Source organism: Marmota marmota, unplaced genomic scaffold (genome assembly GCF_001458135.2).
Source record: "Marmota marmota marmota unplaced genomic scaffold, marMar, whole genome shotgun sequence".
NCBI lineage: Eukaryota > Metazoa > Chordata > Mammalia > Rodentia > Sciuridae > Marmota > Marmota marmota.
In genome coordinates, this window is record NW_025999977.1 from 38,941,288 (window position 1) to 38,962,957 (window position 21,670).

A 21,670-nucleotide genomic window follows, 5' to 3' on the forward strand; every position below is an offset into this window, starting at 1 on the left:
CCAATCATGGTGATATGAGATTTATGGGTATTAACTTGTTTAATCCTCCTGGTTTATAGATGAGAAATCAGAGCTCATGATAGTTAAGTAGCTTTCTCAAAGTCACAGAGCCGTACAGATGCCGAGTGTGGGAGCCTGGACTTGAATTTGAGTCTCTCTGGCTCTGAATCTGAGCTCTGAGTCTCTGTACTAAATTGTTCTGGTGCTCATGTCTGATCTGCAGCTTTGCACTGGCTAGCCATCCAGCACATTTGGGTTTTGGACCAGGAGGATGAAGTAATAATAGTGCAGAGGGCTCAGCGTAGACCCAGCCCCACCTAGGATGGCTTGGCCACTGAAGACAGCAGAGACACAGGGTTTCGCAGAGCACTGGAGAAGAGTCACAGGACAAGATGCCCCTTATTCTATCCAACTGTGACACAGACCTGGCCATTTCAGGTCTTCAAACAGGCTTGGCAAGTGCCTACTCTGAACCTTTGGTTTTAATAGTCTAAAAAACCCTGCAGCAACCAGTAGCAGACTTTTTGGAGAGCTGTTCTTGAAGTGGAATGAATACCCTGAGCCCCCTGTGTGGCCCAGTGATTGGAGAAAGTGGGAGCCAGTGAATGAATCAGTATTTGAAAATAGCATACCTGGCACCAGTCACCTTAATCAGCGCGTGTCACCCAGCAGCCTCCTGTCTCTGCTCATGGTCCCTGATGATTTCCCAGGGGACCTGTGCAGTCTGGGCCCCCTAAGTAAGGTTTGGCATGGATTGTCAGGGGATTGCCAACGTACCCCTTAATTTCCAAGAGCAAATCTGGCCCTTGTGAATTATTCACTCAGCTATTCAGCAAACAGCTGCTGAGCCCCTGTGCTGTGCTAACAGTGACTCAGAGTTCTTGGGCGGTGGGGGATAATTAATAATTACCACATGATGTGCTCAGGGATATGGAAAGGCCTGGACAGGGATTCAGAGCTGGGGGGAGGGTTGCACAGCCATCGTAACCTGGGCTAATGTTTCACATAGGACTTGTAAGAAAGAATGCTGTGGGAAATGGGCAGTTAGAAAAGCATCTTATTCCTGAAAGTCATGGAAATATGAAATACTAGAGAGGGAAGCCATCTTTATTTGGTCTTGGAGACTGATTGATGAAGAGAGTCTCTCAGGGGCCCTCCCAGGACCAGGCTTCTCTCTTCTCTGGGGAAGACTCTATTCTCTGCACACTGCTGACTGATATGGCTACCTCATTCTTTAACAAGTGACAATGGCTCTGTATTTGTGAATGTCCAGCCTGGAGTATACATACCAACCACAGGCACTGTCTGTCCTGGAGATGGGCTGACCTCTGGGAGGTGACACTCTGGATACACTGAGAAGTAAACCTTACCCATATGACCCGACTCCATTCCTAATGCCTTTCTCTCCCCACCAATGTCTCAGAAGCAGGGTGGGCTTCATGTGCAAGGTGCTGAGGCCCATGCCCAGCTCAGAACCCCTAGGATGTCCCCCCATGAGCCATTTTCAGTTTAGAAAATAGAGAAGCCTTCGCACTCCTCCACACTCTGCCCTGGGGTTTTCTAACAAATCTGCTAAGGGTCCACAGCCCTTTCTGGAACTGGAGGAGAGTTTCAGTCTCACCTGAGGATCAGCCGCGGGCAGCTGATTGTTCTCTCCTTGTACAGCTCCCTCAGGTTGACGATCTCCAGCACCTTTACTAGGTTCACAAATGCCCGAGGAACCTGCAAAAAGGAAGAATCTGTTACCAAGAGAACAAGGCTGGGCGACTCCAGCCTCCTGTGTGGACCCGGGCTGCTCCTCCTGCTGGAGTCCAGATGGAGAGAGGTCTGTCTGGCCCCGTCCCTTCCTTCCTCCTTCCCTTCTCCCTCCTCTCAGTTCCTCTTGGAGGCCCGTGCCCACAGGTTGCTGGGGACACAGAGGACCTGCAGGGAGGTGTTTGAACCCAGAGCTGACTTAGCCTGGGTCAGAGGCCCCAGATGAAGGCTGCGGTGGAGCTGCCAGAGGATGGGCAGTCCTGCCTCCGTACCTCAGCATGGAAGATGTCCAAAGCCTTCATGATGTTGTTCGTGAAGTTCTGGGGAGAAGAGTGGACCTGCAGGAAAAGGGAATGTCTCCTGAACCCCATTTACCCCAATCTCTCTAAAGACCAGGGCCATTTTCTCTATCAGCTCCTCCTTAACCTGCATTGGAGTCAGAGCAGGCAATATTGAAATAGAGGGTTTATCTTTGGGGGTCCCATCTTTGATCCCAAGCCCCTGGTCCTCAGGGAATTGCCCTTTCTTTTACATGGAGCTATAGAAAGCTCTGGATCTACTTCACATCAACCAGATGTAGTGCTTTAGTTAAGGCACGTCCCTCCTCTGGCCCCTCTGAAATGGAGGTGATAGAACAATTGGCCTCTGAGATCTCCTGCACCCTGACTTTGGGCTTCAGGTATCTGGGGTGCCATATCTTAAGCAACTGGCTTATGGAGATAACAGGAGGGGACAGGGGTCTCATGGAACACCTGCCCCCAAGCAAAGACACATTACTCTTATTTCCCCTGATCTTGCTATTTGTGGTTTGTAAACTTTTGTTAAAACAGAGAAACTCTTTCTCTGAATGAAATCCAACTAAGAGCCTTGCTCTATGAAACAGATCAGAGCTGTCACTCAAGGGAGCCAGGGAGGGGTCCATGGTCCCGGCTCCCCACCTGCCTCTTGCCTCCCCGTGGATGCTTCAGATCACAACTTGAAAGGCCCTGGCCCCACGTGATTTTGATCCAGGATACAGCTCTGTGGGCTGTGGGGCTGGGAGCAGGGTTGCCCTTCTGGGCAGGCACTCACAAGCTGCAGCAAGATCATCACCTCGCACACCTTGTTCTACTGATCCCCTTTCTGCCTACCTAACACACCCATCTTCAAGCCCCGGCTGGAAAGTCTCCGTGCTGTGCTCTGATGACTGCCACCCCACACACACACCAAGTACCGCCGACTCACACTCCCTTATGTGCAGCACCAGAGCACATGGTGATGTTTGTTATTGTGATTTTCCTGTATCGCTTCCTTCTCCCACAGGGCAGCTCCTCAAGGACAGAACTGGTTTCATTCACTACTGCTCAGCTCCTAGTGCAGTGCATGGGTGCATGGGTGCTGGACTTATCAATATGGCCCCAGGGGTTTCTTTCTGGTCAGAGATACTAGGATTCCAGGAAGACGTGCAGCAACTGAATCTTGGGCTTCCCATTAGCCCCAAATGATGTGGCTCTGAACCCCAGCCTAACCACCCTCCTAGGAAATCAACTTTATACAAGTGACAGCTCAAAATCATGGCAAGCCTGGACTTATGATTAAGAAGCTGATTTATAATTATGTCTGAAGACAGGCAAGACTTTTCTGGATCATGGGAATGTTATCCCGGTTTCTAGAATGATCTGACCAGGATCCTCTGGTTAGGAAACTTCATCAGGATCAATTTTCTAGATTCTGCTTGTCCTGTTGCATCTCTCCCTGGAGGTGAATGCCCTCTGAGTTCCAGGGTTAATCTCAGGCTGGTTCCAATCCAAACCACGAGCCCTGTCGAACCTAGATGTGCTTCTCCAGAAGCCAAGCAACCAGCATTATGGTTCCATCTTTGATCCCAAGCTCCTGGTCCTCAGGGAAATGGCCTTTCTTTTACATGGAGCTACAGAAAGGTCTGGATCTACTACATTGACCAGATGTAGTGATTTAGTGAAGGCCTGTCCCTCCTCTGGCCCCTCTGAAATGGAGGTGTTAGAACAAGGAGGTGTTTTTTTTGTGAGAATGAGTCTTGAAGAGCCCAGAGACCTACCGGGTTATTGCAGAAATCACAGAGATCATTGCCTCCTATAAACAGGGTGATTATCTTCCAATCCTCCTGAAAATTTATCCTCTGAAATGAATAGGAACAAGTAAGTACCTGTCTCAGAGTTAAGTCCAGAAAAATACAAAGTGCTGAACATGGGAAGTGAAGGATCTCCACAGGCCAGAGAATGTAGTGGACATTCATATTTCCAGTTCTTTGATTTCGGATTCCTGAGGTCATCAACGCTAAATGGTTCATTTATTTTAGATGGAGTCACTGGACTTCCATGTGGCTCTGTGTACACATAGCAGCATACAGGTCACAATTTTCAATTGTCCTGGTGGGAGTGGATATGCTGGTGCCTTCTGAGCTTTGGGTGGGGGATACAAGAAGCTGGACCCTGCCCTGGGAAGGAAAGTTTAGTTCTGGGACCTTCTAAAAACCTGGAATACTTACTTTTCCTTAAGGGAGAAAGGACCATCTTCCATGAAGTAAGGGAGCCCTCAAACTCAGGTCATACACTAAAGTCAAAGCTGCCCATGAACAGATCAGCTAGAGATGCTGGTCAGAGCAAGATCACAACTCTATTCACATGCTCAGAAGCTCAGAAAAGGTTGGGTTTTTTTTTTTTGTTTGTTTGTTTTTTTAACCTTTGGCACCTGCATCCTCCAGGAGGGACCCGGGGAAATATTTGAAGTCACAGGATTGGGTGGAAGGGTCTGGCCATACAAATTCTATAAATGGTGGCCCAAGAATTTGTGGCCCTTGCAATCTCTTACATTGTCTCTGGTCTATGTAACTTTGCTTCTTTGGCTTCCAGAAGAGTGAAAAGGAGAAAGATTAAAAAATTCAGAGAAATCTGACATAAGGATAGAAATATTCAGAAACTTACCAATAATAGACTTTGGAATACAGTAAAATACATATAAAATAATTAATCCCAATTCCTCTTTTTAAAAAAAAAATTATTTTATCCACTTGGGAACAGCTCCAAAAGGTCTGAATTGAGAATCTGCTTTCATTTGCGGGAGAACCTCATGTTCATCTTTCGGAATCTACCTTAACAGTCTCAGTCCCCTTCCCTGGATCCCCCAAGCAGAGGGGCCTGCCCCTTCTTTTGCACCCCTACTCTACCTTACACATAACCCTCTTTATATAGCATATGTCGACTGTTTCCTGGGTTTTGTTCTTCCCCTTGAGCTTCTTCTTGAGGACAGGACTGTGTTCCACTCCTCTGTGCATTCCCAACCTCAGCCCAATTTCCAGCTCATGGTGTTTAATCTGAACAGCTGGCTGACTGACCAAACAAATGAATGGGAAGCCTCTTGTCAGAGGAGCAGAGGTCCAAGCCTAAACCGTGACTGCTAGATTCCCAGCCTGACTCCCACGTACCTCTCACCCCACCCGACCTTCTCTATGTCCATGGGTTTATCCTGCCTACTTCCTGTCCCAAGGAGTCCCTCCCTGACTCCCCAGACTCACTGAGTCATTCTTCATCAGGTCCACCAGCTTCCTGGCCTGTGCCGGTAAACCCCTGTGGGCACACACAGAAGAAAGTGGGATGAGGAGCAGAGACTGAGAGAAAAACTTAGCAGAGAGCAGATCAGATACAGAGAAGAACCAGGGGCAGAGGAGAACCAGGGGCTCCTATAGGAAAGCAGGACTGAAGGCCACGACTCAGAGCTCCTTCCTTCCTGAGGCTCTTACTGGGGGATGGGGAGGAGGAATGACTGTGCTTGGAAAGAGCAGAGCCCTGCACATTTGAGGGGTGACTTTCAGGATGACTGATTGGTGAGTGGCATATTAGGTGATCTACTTTTCTTTCTCTTCCCAGCCAGGCCTGCCCAAGGCCAACAGGTCTGCCGGTCCATGTTTCACGTCATGTACAGCTCAGCACGTGCTCATTTTGGCAGGTGCCATGACCTCAGCACCCTCCCCACTGTCAAGGTGACAAGGAACAGAGTAGCAGATGTCTGTGTCCAACAGCAAGGGACACTAGGAGAGTCCCATCCAGCCTCTGACCCCAAATACTCCTTCCCCACCTTCAGCCATAAACCCCCATTGAGGCCAACCCCCTGGGCTCAGCGTTGCCCACCCCCAGGGTGCTCCAGCTCACTCAGCTTTGGCTCCTGCCACCGCCTGGTTTAAGAAAGCCCCGGGAGTGTTTTCCTTCCCCGTGCCAATGGAGAAGCCCTGCAGGGCAGGGTTGAATTCCCGGAGGATGTCTGGAAACATAAGGAAGGGAGAGACATGTTTAGCAAGTACCCCAAAGCAATCGTCAAATTCCTATGACGAGTACCATTGGGTGTTAGGGACAGTCCTCCCTCTTACCCTACTGTTTAGTCAGCATGAGAATAAAATGTGCCCAGCTTAACTACACAGCCCATGGGCAGCACGTAATAGATGCCCAGTAAATTACTGTTTAATGCATGCAAGTCCAGGTTAGGTGCTTTCTCAGGCATTTTTGTCTTTTTTCAAAATATATAAAGCTGTGTTGAGATATAATTCATGACACAAAAGCTGCCAACTTAAAAGGACATAGAGTGTGATCATTTTGAGTATATTCATACAGTCAAGCCACCAACATGACAATTTCAGAACCTTCCCATCTCCACCAAAGAAACCTGCGCTACAAGCAGTCAGTCCCCATTCCCTCCAACCCTCTGGCAACCACTAATTTACTTTGTCTCTAAAGATTTTCTTACTCTGGACATTTCATATTAAGTGAAATCATACACTACAATGTCTTTCGGGGCCGGCACTTTTTACTGAGCATAACGTTTTTAGCGTTCACCCATGTTGTAGCATGCATCAGTACTTCATTCCTTTTTATTGTTAAATAATATTCCAGTGTATGGATATGCCATATTATATTTCTCCATTCTTCAGTTCATGGACATTGGAGTTGTCTCCACTTTTGAGGTATTATGAACAATGCTGCTAAGAAAATTTGTGTACAAATTTTTGTGTAGATTTCTCTTGGATACATACCTAAGAGAGAATTGCTGGCTCACATGGTAACTCTTCTTAACCTTTTGAGGAATTGCCAGGCCTTTACCCTGAAACAACTGTACCATTTTATATTCCCACTAGCAGTGCATGAGGGCTCCTACTTCTCCACATCCTCACCAATACTTGATCTGTCTTTTTATTATGCCTATGCTATGGATATGAAGCAGTATCTCAATGTGCTCTTGATTTGCACCAATGGCTACTGGTGTTCAGCATCTTCTCATGTGCTCATTGATTGTTTGTATGTCCTCTTTGAAGATACGGTATTCACATCCTTAGTCCATTTTTAATTGAGTTATCTTTTTACTATTGGCTTTTAAGAGTTCTTTATAATTTCTAGATATAAGTTTCTCATTTAAACATATGAGAAATATTTCTCTCTTTGGGTTGCCTTTCTTGATGATATCCTTTGAAGAACAATATTTATTTACTTATTTTCTACTTGTTCTTTGGGTAGTTTATCTAAGAAGATTTTGTTTAAAATATAATCATGATGATTTGCTCCTATATTTTCATCCTAGAAGTCATATTAGCTCTTACAGTTAGGTCTATGATCCATTTAAAGTTAAATTTTATATATTGTGGGTGGTAAAACTTCAACTTTTTTCTTAGGTACTTGACTATCCAATTGTCCTGGTACCATTTGTTGAAAAGACTATTCTTTCCCCCATTGAATGGTATTGGCCTCCTTTTTGAAAATGAGTTAACCATAAGTATAAGGGTTCATTTCCCACTCTCAGTTTTAGTGGATTGTGCTATAAGTCTATTCTTAGCCAGGGCCACACCATATTAATTACTGTAGCTTTATAGTTAAGTTTTGAAACTGGGGAGTATGAGTTCTCCAAATTTATTCTTTTCCAAAACTATATTGGATATTCTGAGTCCCTTGAACTTCTACATAAATTTGAAATTCTACATAAATAGCCAGTTTCTGCAAAGAAAACACCTGGAATTTTGATAGGGATTATGTTGAATATGTAAATTAATTTGGGAAATATAAAAATCAAATCTGATCCATGAACATGGGATGTTTATTTAATTAGGACATTAATTTCATTTAGCAATATTTCGTGACCTTAAGACCAAAAGAAATGCACTTCTTCTGTTATATTTATTCCTAAGTATTTTGTTCTTTTTGATGCTATTGTAAATGGAATTGTTTTATTTCATTTTCAGATTATTAATTAGTATATAGAAATACAATTGATTTCTGTATATATTTTTATCCATAAACTTTCTGAACTCATTTACTAGTTCTAATCTTTCAATCTTGATACTTTTTCTTACCTAACTGTCATCACTAGAAATTCCAGTAAAAAGTTGAGTAAAGTATCTTATTCCTCATCTTATTCCCCAGCAGGCAGCACCATTAAGCATGACATTAGCTGTGGGCTTTTAATCAATGCCCTTTCTGAGATTTGGGAATTCTTTATTCTGTTCCTACTTTATTGACTGTTTTCATCTCAAAAGGGTACTAGACCTTACAAAATGTCTTTTCTGGATCATCATAATTGAAACAATCATATAGTTTTATCCTTTATTCTGTTTACATAGTATATGACATTAATCGATTTTGGTGTTTTTTAACTTTGTACTCTTGGACTTAGAATAAATCCCACTTGATTGTGTGGTATAATTTTTTGGTATATTGCAAGACTTGGTTTCCCAGTGTTTTGATGGAATTCACCAGTGAAACCAGAAACGCCTGGCCTTTTTTTATTTTTTTCCGTGTGTATGGAAAGTTTTAAAATCACTAATTCAATCTCTTTATTATTATAAATCTATTTGGTTTTTAATTTTTCTTATTTTATTGAGTTCACATCAATGGTTTGTTTTTTCCTAGGAATTTGCCCATTTCATCTAAGTTATCTAGTTTATTGGGCTTTACCACAATGGATCTACTCTTCACTTGTCATTTTCCCATCTCCCCAACTTCGTGGAGAACTCCTCAGAGCAGGGTCTGTACATACTCTAGGGCCTCCCAAGCTGCTCATTAAATGTTTGTGAGATAAAATGAAGTTCAGACAGGCTAGGAGAATTGTTTAAAGTCCTATAGCCACTGAAAACAGAATGCTAGGCTAGAACCATGGTGTCTTGGGTCCAATACAGGCACTTTCCCCTGTCCTAGTCTACTAGGAGGTGGGGATGGGACTAACTGTATGGCAGATGGGATATCAGGGCCTCATGTCATCCAGAAGGATGCCCTTTAGAACCCAGCATTGCTGGTTCTTCCTAACACTTAATACAGGTAGATTGGGCTTATCCTGATGGCTTCAATAGAAAAACTGAAATTACCAGGTCTTAGGGTTTGGATATGAAGACCCCATGTGTAAGACAATGCAAGAATTGTTCAGAGGTGAAGTGGTTAAGTTGTGAGAGTAATAACGTAATCAGTGGATTAATCCCAATGTGAATTAACTGGGTAGTAATTGTAGTTAGGTGGGGAGTGGCTGGAGTTGGTATGCTGCTGTGGGTGGGTGGGGGGGCTTTGAGGTTTACATTTTGTCCCTGGTGAGTGGAACTCTCTCTCTCTCTCTCTGCTTCCTGATTGTTATGACCTGAGAAGCTTTCCTCTTCTACATCTTTCTGCCGTGATGTTCTCCTTCACCTCTGTCCCAGAGCAATGGAATCAGACATCTCCAGACAGAGACCTCTAAAACTATGAATGCCAAATAAACTTTTCCTCCTCTAAAATTATTCTTGTCAGATCTTTTGGTCACAGCAATGAAAAAGCTGATTAAAACACTAGAGCTATCTGAAAACGGAACTGTTTGTCCTAGAAGGTAGCAGGTTCTCCATTACTGGAGGAGTCGAGCACCAGCTATGTAGCTATTCGGCAGGAATGTCATAGAAAGGAATGATACACTGGAAAGGGCAAGAACTTGCTGGTTCATGCAGTTATCTCTGCCAGGAACATTCCATCCTGTTTCCTTACCTGATAGAATCTGGTTCTTAAAGTTCCTTTTCAGAAGAGAGAGTTAGCAGTCTTCTTTTTTATTCCTCCCTAGATTTTGTTCATGGCTATAATTATCAGTACGTGGATCATTGTGTCTCTCTTTAGGGAGTAATGCCAACGTTAGTGATGTCATCAGAACATTGTTCTCCTATTTTTTGAGCACCCAGCAGTAGAGTATATTGGAGTATATGCCAATATACTTGAACAGGGGCTTGGGAAGAGGTTCTTTTTTGAGCTTACAATCTCATAAACTTCTCACGCATTTCCCTGTAGTTATTTCTCCCAAGAATAATTCAGCCCCTACAATCAAATTATCTTTGCATGTCTAACAAAAAGAAGTTGGAATAGTCACCATTCCTTGGGTTAAGTGTATCAGAGGGTGGGATCCACCTGAGGGTTGATGTTGCCTTAATCCTTTGTAAATCACTTTGGCAAAAGATCTTAAACTAGATGATTTCCAATCATCTTGTCTACAGTAACAGCCTGGGAATGAGAAAGTCCAGCAAACTATTGTATATGCTAGGCTATGTCATACCCAAGTTAATCATGCTCACAAAAGCATCCCAAACTATTGCCTAGCAGTAGGGCAGTTTATTTATAGCTCTTGCATGTAGACTAGAAATCAAGAGGACAGGGAGTACTGGGGCATAGAACTGTACCTATTTAAATTCAATATGATATGCCAATAACCCAACCAGATAACAAATGTAAAGTCTGATCAGTTCTGCCTAAGTGAAGATTAGCATCCCTGTCGTCAAAGTCTCAGCAACTTAAAATGTGGCTCATGCTACTCAGAAAGCTGAGGCAGGAGTACCACAAGTTCAAGGCCAGCCTGAGCAACTTCTCAAGACACTGTCTCAAAATGGGGGGGGGGGAAAGGACTGGGGATATGGCTCAGTGGTAGAATGCCCCTGGGTTCAATTCCCAGTGCCATTAATAAACACACACACACACACACTTTTTAAAAGGGGAAGGCAGTTCTGGGGTGTAGCTCAGTGGTAGAGCACTTGTCTAGCACATGCAAAGCCTTGGGTTCAATCCCTAGTACAACAAAAATAATTTAAATAATTTCTTGGCTCCTAAAGATATATTACAAAGAAATATCTAGGAGAAAAGTTAATGTGAATTAGACCAATTAATTCCCTCTTAGGCAAACTTATTAGCCAGAAGACTTTGAAGGGAAATAACTCAACATTAACATTCACTGCAGGTGTACTTTAAGAAAGCACTGCGATGTGTATGTACCAAAGAAAATCAAAAGATGAATAAGACCTGCCAGAGAATGCAGCCAGGCTTAAAAAAAAAAAAAAAAATCATTCCAAGCAGGTTGTTGTTGAAGTAATCAAGAAAGATGTTAAGCTCCAAACACGGCTGTGTTTGCACAGTCTGAACAAAGAAGCTTTATCTTTCGTTGCGGTTCATAAAGCGACACACAGAATCTCAACAGGCAGCCCATGCTTCTCTCTGGGCCTCTCGGATGTTCTGCTCAGAATGACAGGCAAAGTAGAGAGGATTCCCACCCTTTTCTTCATTTTTTTAATAATCTGCACTAAGATTTGGTCTGAGCTCTTTTTCCCTCTCGTACTCCTCCTTGAACAAAGGAAATTCTCCTCCCTCTCTTATCCTTCTTCTTTAAAAACCCCAAACTCCAAAGTTTTAATCCCACTCAGAAAGCTGGGTCGCGGTGGCAGCCTTGGGGAAGCAGCGCCCCCTACTGCACGCAGCTGGCTCCCGCCGCCCGCGCTTCGCTCCAGGAGAAGCTGCGGAGGGCGCAGGTCCCCCAGCCTGCCACAAGGCACTCAGGCTGCGCTACTCACTGGCCAAGGTGGTCACGGTACTGATGTTCTGGTCTCCGCCGACACTGGGAACCAAAAAAGAAAACGGAGGTTTAAATGCCAGCGATGCTGACAGCTTCAGACAATCAGAACAGACCTTTCTCCTGAAATACAGCCAGAGGGCGGGCCCTCTCCCCATCGTGTAGGTAAAGGACTGAACAGCAAACCAGAGTACAGTGCTTTTCCCTCTCCCACCAATTGTCACATCCACACCAAAAATGGATTTAAGCTGTCATGGTTGCTTTGTTTGCTTTTGAACTTTGAGCTCCGATGACCTGTCTGCAGGGGGCGGGGGTGACTAGGTGGGTTCCCCACACCCTGCTTTACAAAGGTACAGTGGCCATCCTTCTGCCAGCCCTTCCCCAACTAGCCACCACAGCTGCCTGTTACTATTACTAGTAAAAATACAATTTAAGCATTTTTCCCTGCTCTTTTTCTTCCTGTTTAAAAGTAATTTTTAAAGGGCACGGTCTAGATGAAAACCATCTCCCAGTCCAGTGCTAAAATTCCAAGAAGACCAAAGGTAGATGGGTTCCTAGGCATGGAAATACATGGCATTATCCAGAATCTCTGCTCTTCTGTATCCTCTTATTCTGTGCCAAGTACAGCTAGAAGCATCAAAAAGGTTCCCCCCATGTTCAGGGTTTAACTGCACAACATGAAAAGGAAGCCAGGGATTCTGCACTTGGATTAAAGCAGGTGCAGGATGGAGATGCCACATTCCAGGCTGAGGACACACCAAATGTTCCTGAGCCAGCCTTTTATCACACGGTGCGAGTCCTCCTCACCACGGCTTGTGGCAGTGGTTAGACCACAAGTAGAGCAGGATCAGCCTGCCTGAAGTAATATGTGTTGGGAGAATGAGCCAAATAGGGTCAGGAACCATCTTCTTGGTTTCTTTTTCTTTTATCATCTGGCTGTATGATCTTGAACAGGTTGCTTGCCCTCTCTTGAGCCTTGCTTCCTCTGAAGAATGAAGGCCATTTATAATGATCCCATCTACCATTTAGACCTATTTTGTGTCGGGCACTGGGCAGGACACTTAAATTCTCACTAATCCTTGAGCAATAACATTATCCTTGCATCCAAGATGAAGAGACAAGCTCAGAGAGGTTAAGTAACATGTGCCCAAGGTCACATAGAGCTGGGTAGGTGGGGCTCAGATACAACTCAGTTCTCAAAGCCAGGACCCACTCATCACTCAGGCCACTACCTCCTTCTGAGATTACATCACAGAGGGAGAAACAGAATACAGAGAAGCATTTCCAACCCAAACATTTATGTGGTTTCTCCCCCAGCCCCCACTCCCCACTCCTGTTCAGATCTCACCTCCTGTATTAGGGACTATGGGGGTTTGAGGGAGCTGGTAAATACCTTCCTCAAATTAAACCTAGAATTAGTCATGAAAAAGAACTAGGAGGCCCATCCCCTTCTTGAAGCATTGCTTTCTAGAAGGTTCTGCGGTCTTCAGGGCCCTACTGTGCCCTCACTCACCTCCAGGACAGGCCTCGGTACTGAGTTATGACGTCAATGATGTCCCCAGGCTTGGACCCGGCCCCGTTGCCTGCCTGAGAGGGAAGAATGAGGCATGAGTTCCCCGGTTTCCCTTGGTCCCCCAGCTGCCCGCCTCCTCATTCTCATCCCAGCCACCACCGCCTGGATGCTCTCTGCAGTCCAGATCTAGATGGCGCCACATCTGCAGGCACTTCCTGCCTCTTCAGAAAGGCTCCCCTGGGGAGAGCCTGCCACTGTGCACATCCTGAGAAAGGCTGCCTGGGCCAGGACCAAGGGCAAGCAGCAAGCCCAGGGCTCAAAACAAGCCATGGCATGTATTCCTTAGCGGGCCTATTTCAGGGTCCTATGTTCCTCGGTTTTTAAAGTCGTGAAATACATCCTAAAAGGAAACATACCATAATCCTTTCACATCCTTATGTCTCATACATGTACAGTTTTAAAAATAGCAATATGATGAAATCCCATGTTTCTTAATCCAGCTGAACTAAAAGTAGGGCTTTTTAAAACCCTACAGTGTGAACCCCTCTCCAGGTGCATGTAACTCACCTGAAGCATGCTGTTCCTGAGCAGAGTCATTCTAAAGGGCACGTTGAGGATGCTTCCCAGGGTTTGCTCCCCAATCTTCTGTACCCAATTCTTATGCTACCTGCTTGGTATGTCACACTCAAGATGCTGCCTCCCCAGGTAGTCCTGAGCAGATATGGGATTTTTTTTTTTTTCCTGGTACTAGAGATCGAATCCAGGGACACTTAACCACTGAGCCACATACCCAGCCCTTTTTATTATTATATTTTTTTCTACTTTGAGACAGGGTCTTGAAAAGTTGCTTAGGGCCTTACTAATTTGCTGAGGCTGGTCTTGAACTTGTAGTCCTCCTGTTTCAGCCTCCCAGGTTACTGGGATTACAGATATGTGCCACTGTGCCTGACATTACAGATATGTGTCACTGTGCCTGGCATTACAGATATGTGTCACTGTGCCTGGCAAGCCATAGGATTCTTGATGGCTCCTTTTCCTAAGAGCATCTTTCAGGAGCCCAGGGGGTTAGATGGAGGGAACATCAGGCCCCACTGAGCAGGATGTGGCTGGGATGAGCAGTGTGTGAAGGTGCCTCTGTGCAGCTACAGTGGGGCCTTGGGGGTAAGGAGTTGCAGAGGGCCATGGAGGAGGCTGCCACAATACAAGGGTAGGATCCTGGACTTAGATCCCTGAGTTCTGGCCTGGGCACAAGTTGGGTGGCCTTTGGCAGTCACTACACCTTCATTATTGGCTGAATGTAAGGAAAGTCAGACTTCTTGTTGTGGGTATACTGAGGAAGCGAATGTCATTGTGAACAGGCACAGACAGGAAAGGTGTCATCCAGTCCTGGGGAGAGTCCACACTCTACTAACCCCTCAGGGAAGAGCAGCTGGGTTCTGGATGGGTGCTTATGTCTGGAGACATCTGGGAACCCCAGATCCAGGCTCTCTAAGGGCCTGATTCTGTTCTCTGTGGATTGCTTTTTGTGATGTCTAGGGTAGACCATTGGGCAGCTGCAGAGATGGGCTTGGTTATCTTTGGAACATGCACCTCTTCCACTGACTCCTGTTTCTCACCCCTGTACCTTCCTGCCCCCATTAGCACTTGTCCCCGTCCCAGGGCCTCCTCACCCCTGCCTCAGCACCTTCCCTCAGCTTTCCTATATGGACAAATCAAACCACTGGGTCTGAAGACATTCTACACCATGGCCAGGAGACCTAGTCCAATGCTCCTACCACTGATGGGCTGTGTGACTTGGGGTGGCCACTTCTGCCACCCAAACTCTCTCAAAGGTCCTTCCACTTCCTGTTTTCCCATTCACTCCAGTATGAGGGGAGGGGGAGTGATGAGGTCAGAGTAGAGATGGGAAAACATGGTGGGCCAGGAACGCTGGATGCTGGGGTGGGCAGATAGAATGGGGAAGGCCCGGAGATGAGGCCTGGACCATCTTTAAGAGCCAGGAGTGAAACTTCCTCTCTCCATTTCCTCCTCCACATTCTCAAATCCATCAAAACCTCCCTTCCCACCCTTCCCTTCTAAAATCAGAGTAACTTACCGTGAGAGAGTCACCTATGGCTCCAATGACCTTGATGTCAGCCGCCTTCAGCCTGTGAACTAAGGATACAAGCTGGAGTGAATGGCACGTAGGAGTTCCAGGAAATCTCTGGACCTCTCTCCCCTGAAAACCAGTGAACATCTTCCAGGAAAATGGAGAGAAAGTGAGTTTATAGGAACACGCCTTGGACAAAAGATCTGAGAATCCCATCCTGCCGATGGGATAGTACTAAACTAAACTGTTTTATATTGGATTTTATTTTAGGGTTAAGCAATAGCAGCCAGGAGCCCAAGTGTGGGTCTCCTCCTTGGGGCAGAGGTAGGAGCTCTAAAAGGGGATCTTCTGCTTTGTGGGTCACACAGATGCTACAAGGCTATTTGTGAGTAAAGAAGGAATTGTAGTGGAGATGGAATCCATATTTAATCTATTCCAGGCTTTGATGTGATTTGGGATAAAATGTTACATCATCCTATGAAAGAGCAACCCAATTTCTCTGGAGTGAAAAGGGAAGTACTTTTACCACTGAGTTTTTTATTTTTAATTGAGGTAAAAGTCACCAAACATAACCTATTTCAAGGTTAACAATCATAATGTACAACCAGCAGCACTATTTGGTTCCAGAATATTTGATTACCCCAAAGGAAGACCCTGTACCCATCAATAAATCACTTCCCATCTTCCCTCCCTGCAGACCTTAGCAACTAGTAATCTGCTTTTATCTCTCTATGAATTTACTTATGTTTAGGATAAATAGGTTACACAATATGTGGCCTTTTGTGTCTGGCTTCTTCTACTTTGCATAATGATTTCGAGGTTCAACTATATGATTGGATACATCAATATGCCAGATATTTCATAGCAGAGTAGTATTACACTGAATGGACATACCACTTTTCTTTACCCATGGATGCATCCATGGGCATTTGTGCTGCCATACACATCTATGTGCAAAGATTTATTTGAAAACTACTTTCAATTATTTTGGCTATTTACCCTGAGAGTAGAATTGGTGAATCATGTGATAATACTATGCGTAACCTTTTGGGGAAGAAGTACTAAACTGTTTTATATCGGATTTTATAATTTAAATGTTTTAAAAAATTTCTTAGTTTTTTAAGAATCTCTTGCATTTTATCACATACTGTCATGTAGCTATTGACTCCAGCAACAAGCTTGCTGGGCACCAGGGCAGCAGCTGCTGCTCTAAGGACAACACAGTGACCAGAAATGGAGATGGCTCTCCCTTAGCTCACAGGCTATGGAGAGTGTGGGGGCATCCCTACTTATGAAAATTTTAGCTTGATAAGCACTGTAGGAGGTGCAAATTGTTAAGAAGGTCCAGAGCTGGAGGGATGGGCTCCCCAGGGGCATGGCAGGGGAGGATGTCAGAACAGACTTCATAGAGAAGGCATCACATGAATTAGGCCCCAGGGAATGGTGGGATGAGTCTGAGGGAGGGCAAGGTGTTTGGGATGGAAGGGTAGAGGGGCTACAGTAGAGTAAAATGTATGTATTTAAAGCACAGCTAGTGGTACAATTTGGTTTAAGGACTTGTGAGACTAACACAAAATAACACTGGAAAGGTAGCCTAGGGATAGGGGTCTTTCATTCTTGGCTAACAAGTCAGGAGATGAAGATGAGTGTTGCTGTGTATGTGTTTATGAACATACATGCATCTACCCTATGGGTATCTATCCCTTTTGCCTAACACACACAAGTCAACATGACTCCAAGCACATTTTGGGAACCACACCTAGAATTCCTCATGCCATATATATAGCTCTGTCCCTTCAGTCATAAACTTTCCTCCCTCTCCCCCCAAATACCTTACTCCCAAGGTCACCCTGACTTTGCCATGGCTTCATCTTTGCTCTCACACATGCGATCTGTTATCTCTGGTGGTACAATGTCGCTGCACTAAGTTGTGAGAATAGTTCTCCTGCTTCAGAAGAAGCTAATAGTGTTCGCTCCAGGGACTGGCCCACCCTGGAACCAGAAGCCTATCATTTAAGTGGCCCATTGCTTGATGAATAAACTGGAGCTGTCTTCAGGAGGCCTCCTGGGCAGCTTTCTCTGCTGCAGTGAATCACGGGCAATCCTTTTGGCATAGCTGGACTACAGTCAACCCGTAGCACCCCTCAACACCCAAATCATAGTTGAGTAATGATATCTGCATAGCAGGCTGTTCGGCATTCAGAAGAAAGGATGCTCAGAAGCACCTTCAGGTCTTGTCTCCTCGCATGAGAAGCCTTGGCCGTGCTGTCTGTACAGGAGGAAGTGCCATGCCCGTGAGCATTTGCTCTCATGGGAAAAGTCCCTGCTACTTCCTATGATAGGACACAAACTGACACGCCCAAAGTTCTGAATATATGCATACAAAATATTCAGATTAGCAGTCCTGATACTTGCGTCAGTCACCCGATGAGCTTGTTAAAACACAGGCAGCCGGGTCCCCCTCAGAATTTCTGATTTGGAAGATCTGGGGTGAGTCCAAGAATTTGCAAGTCGAACAAATTCCCAGGTACTGCTGAGGCTGCCAGTCCTATCTGGGACCACACTTTGAGAACTAATGGTAGAGACGCTCTTTATTTTTGAAGCTGTTGACAGTGGCTTATCTTTGATGTACATGAAAAGGCCAGGGCCATTCCTGCCATGTCTATGTACAAATTGGTTCTTACACAACTGCAGCCATAGTGTAAAGCCGGAGGGTGGGTTCACTGAGTGACCTCCTTCTGAGTCCTCCCTCCTCCTGGTCACCATGCCTTGAATACACACACACACACACACACACACTTCTACATGATTATAGCTGATACCTCCCAGCCTTCCACAGCTACATTATGTGGTTAGAAGAACAATATACAATCACAAAGTCAGCTGCACATGTTAGCACACATCTACAGGGCTAAGCTGGAGACCTTGAAAATGACCTTTTCTCAAAGGAGTCAGGCTGTGGGTCAAAAAGGCAGCCAAATGGAAAATAAGCCCCTTCCCCCTCAACCTGAGATGGATTATTTTAGCTCCTAGTGATGACAGTGAATCACTACATTCTTACTGCCACAATAGAATGAATTCTCTGAACACGAGCTGGTATGCAAAGGGTAGGGGAAATCTTTGGAGGCTAGTAAAATATGGACGAGATAGACAGATTTGCTTCAAAAAGCTTTGTTATTATGATTTGCTAAAAAGGTGGCTGAAATTGGCCATTCCTTTCTCTAAATTTGTCCATTTCTCTCTCTCTCTCTCTCTCTCTGTGTGTGTGTGTGTGTGTGTGTGTGTAGAAAAAGAGAGACAAATTGTTTCAGGGCTGGGGGGGAGTTGGTTTCCACTTGATCACTTGGAAGGATTCTCAGCAAGAGATAATAAATCAGTGGAATCAGCCTGGGTGGGAGGAGGTGACTTATCTGGGATTTTATTGTTAGGATGAACTCCAGAGCATTTCATTGGTTTAATTTTCTGTAGACCTTGGTTGGAGATTTATAATGTCATCATATACGACAAAGGCATGGCTTGAATACAGCAAAGTGCTTTAGAAATTGCTCTCCTTGGAAAAAGAACCATTTAGAGATAAGATTAAATTTGTGTGGACTGATTAGCTAAACATTATCTGGTACAAACTGTCCATTACCTTGAAAGAAGTTGATAAACATATGATTAACTCATCGAGATTTCTAGAGAGAGAGCCTCTTATCAGAAGGCCCTCTGAGCTCTGATGAAGTATTAGGAAGAGCGGGGAAACTTCCACAGAGTAAGGAATGGGGAAGACAGTCTCTAGTACATGGAAAGCTGTCCCCAGGAACAGGGCTGGGCACTGGTGTTTTGTCTTGTGGACCCCAGCAACTTAAACCACTGCAGCTATGATCTGAAAAACCAACTCTTAATTGTCAGCTAGGGCTGCCCATCCCATTCACTCTCTGATATTAAGGATTTGTGAAATTACCTCCACAGTGGCAGCAGTTTGCTGGCACAGACTGAAACCTTGTTTCTGCCCTTGGAGTCCTTGGTATGAGTTTATGTGATTATACTTTGCACGGAGCAGAAGCTCAAGAAATGTATTCACAAAGAAATGATACAGGCCCGGGGTGGTAGGTCTGCCAATTAGTCTGGTCTGACCCTTGCACGTTGTATACATGTATTGAAATGCCACACTGTACCCCCTAAGTATGTGCAATTACTATGTGCCAATTAAAATATATATGTATATATATATATATATATATATATATATATATATATATATATATATATTAATTTAAAAGAATTAAATTAAAGGCTATGTGGTCTGTGACAGGGATTTTACAGATCTTAAAGTTTTAAAAGATAACAACTGTGGGGCAAGGAAACATGAATAAATGTCTTGGGGGTGAATTTGCAGTTGTTCAATAGGCTGGCTGCACCTGGGGAGGAGCAGACTATTGGCCCTGTGGGGCACCATGACTTTCTGATGACACGCTAGGCCAACTCACAGGAGCCATGAGCAGGTGGTGACCATAGAAACAGCTTCAGGACCTAGTACGTGAACATTACACTGCTGGCTCACAATGGGTTGGGACCACTAGCAATGGCCACCTGGTGCTATAAGTGGGCCTGTTTTAGTTTTTGAAGAGTTTAATGTAGCTAAATGGGTTAAATAAATGATACTGGAAACTAAAGCAGGAATCAATGGTTTAAAATGAATGAATCTTGCTGGCTTGTCATATTGGTGACAGCAGCATATAATTAGCTTTGGGGACCCCTATTTTCAAAAGCTACAAAATTTTCCCTCTCCATGGACTTAGCAGTTTGACCTCAGATAGCCAGTTCCACTAGATAGCCACCAAACTACATTCCCTCTCGCTCCTCATGGCCATTCTTATTTGCAGGAAGTTTTTTTACTGGGAAAACCTCGAGTCAGCTACTAGACCCACCATATTTTTTCTTGGCTATCCTAACCCCATGTGAGAGAGGGCCAGCCAGTAACATAAAATATTGATTCAAGTGTCTACAAAATTGTCAAGCCCTTGAGACAGAGCACTCAGCAAATTGCACATATGCATTGACTGGGAAGGAAAACTTAATAGCATTTATTTTTTATTGACTACCAAATGCCAATTGATTATAAAAAATTACATGTATCAATTCTCTATATCTTATCTTAAAGCCCCACAAATCAATGGATGAGGTTCATCACCCATGAGCTATGAAGCGTGACGAGAATGAGGTACCCAGATTGTCAAAGGCCATAGACTGTGATGACTTGCACTATCCTATTATGAAATATCATTTTGGGTGATATTTAGATCCATGCATCTGTGGATTGAGAGGAACACTAAGAAAGGGGACTGTAAAGAAGGGTTTGAAAACAATTCTGAAGGCAAAATAGTTATGATAGTGCAAAATAATTTTAATGGAAGTCACTTTGGTCTGGTTGATTTTTTTAGATCTTTTCAACTCTGAGAATTGATTTGATGAATTAGAGTAATTCAGAGTCATCCAACAAACATTTATTGGGCTTCTATCACATGCTGAGGCATTGGAGATATCAACATAAGGTGACCAGTTCTTCCAAGACATATATCAGAATTGGCATGACTGCAAACATGGTCTCCAGAAGAGGAAAAGAATTCATTAGAAACATGATAATTATCAAGGGAAAATAATGTGGTGACCCTGTGCCTCCTTATCAATCCTCCCTCGTTGATCACAATAGAACAAGTATGGTTAGTCATAGAAACATGTTTTTCATTATTGTTCAGTTAGCAGTGGTCATTTTTCTGGATAACACTTTCCAGAAAAAAAAAATGTTCTAGATGTTCAGAATCTGGAACACTCATGTAGGAGTGCTCCCCCCGGGTAGATGAAGTGAGTGTTATGGTCCCCTGTCACATCAGCTAACTCAGGGAGCCCTAAATCTACCTAGCTGTTTATTCAAACAGCCCCTATCACCAAGGGATCTCAGATCTTAAGGTCTTGAGATTTCTTGCTCTTTAATCTTCAAGCACCAATAAGTACAAGGATCTTCAGGGTCAGGGGGTAAAGAGGCTCATATTTTATCTGGTTTTTAGATGTTGAGATATGTCCTAATGGATTGGTTGTCATGACAGAAACATAACTCAGAAAGATTGCAAAATGTTATCAATCAAAATGCAATCAAAAGATCGAAAAATCATAGATTATCCTTTCAGAGTGATAAGATTAGAAAGGAATAGATTTTATTTCATTGTAAAAAGTATGGCTATTAAAACATTCAGATTGCCATTTTATCTCTATCCAGATATACATACACACACATATCTCTATCTCTGAGTAAGGGTTTTTGCCATAGGAGGTCCCATGTAGAAGGTTGGCCATTTATTTCTGCTATTAAAGTCCAATGGTAAACTAACCAATAGGAATGAATTGTCACTAAGTGTGGGGACAAAAAGTCTAGAGATAAATGCATGGTAAGATCTGTGTCCCTTCTATGGTTTGGATGTGGTTTGTCCTGCAAAGAT

At 44.2% G+C, this 21,670-nt stretch overlaps 1 protein-coding gene across 10 annotated transcripts in view; it reads right to left on the minus strand.

Moving 5' to 3' along the window:
* Positions 1–21,670, minus strand: part of Plb1 (phospholipase B1) — a 129,982-nt gene that overhangs the window by 51,808 nt on the left and 56,504 nt on the right. For all 10 annotated transcript variants that reach the window (XR_007348139.1, XM_048804612.1, XM_048804610.1 and 7 more), the window contains 8 exons: positions 15,198–15,256; positions 13,103–13,176; positions 11,591–11,634; positions 5,922–6,030; positions 5,288–5,339; positions 3,812–3,892; positions 2,028–2,093; positions 1,622–1,722 (listed from right to left, as the gene is read on the minus strand). Coding sequence is in view for 9 of the 10 variants with exons in the window: in XM_048804612.1 (XP_048660569.1) it covers positions 1,622–1,722; positions 2,028–2,093; positions 3,812–3,892; positions 5,288–5,339; positions 5,922–6,030; positions 11,591–11,634; positions 13,103–13,176; positions 15,198–15,256 (586 nt within the window). In the remaining variant the exon portion in view is untranslated. The remainder of the gene's footprint in view (positions 1–1,621; positions 1,723–2,027; positions 2,094–3,811; positions 3,893–5,287; positions 5,340–5,921; positions 6,031–11,590; positions 11,635–13,102; positions 13,177–15,197; positions 15,257–21,670) is intronic.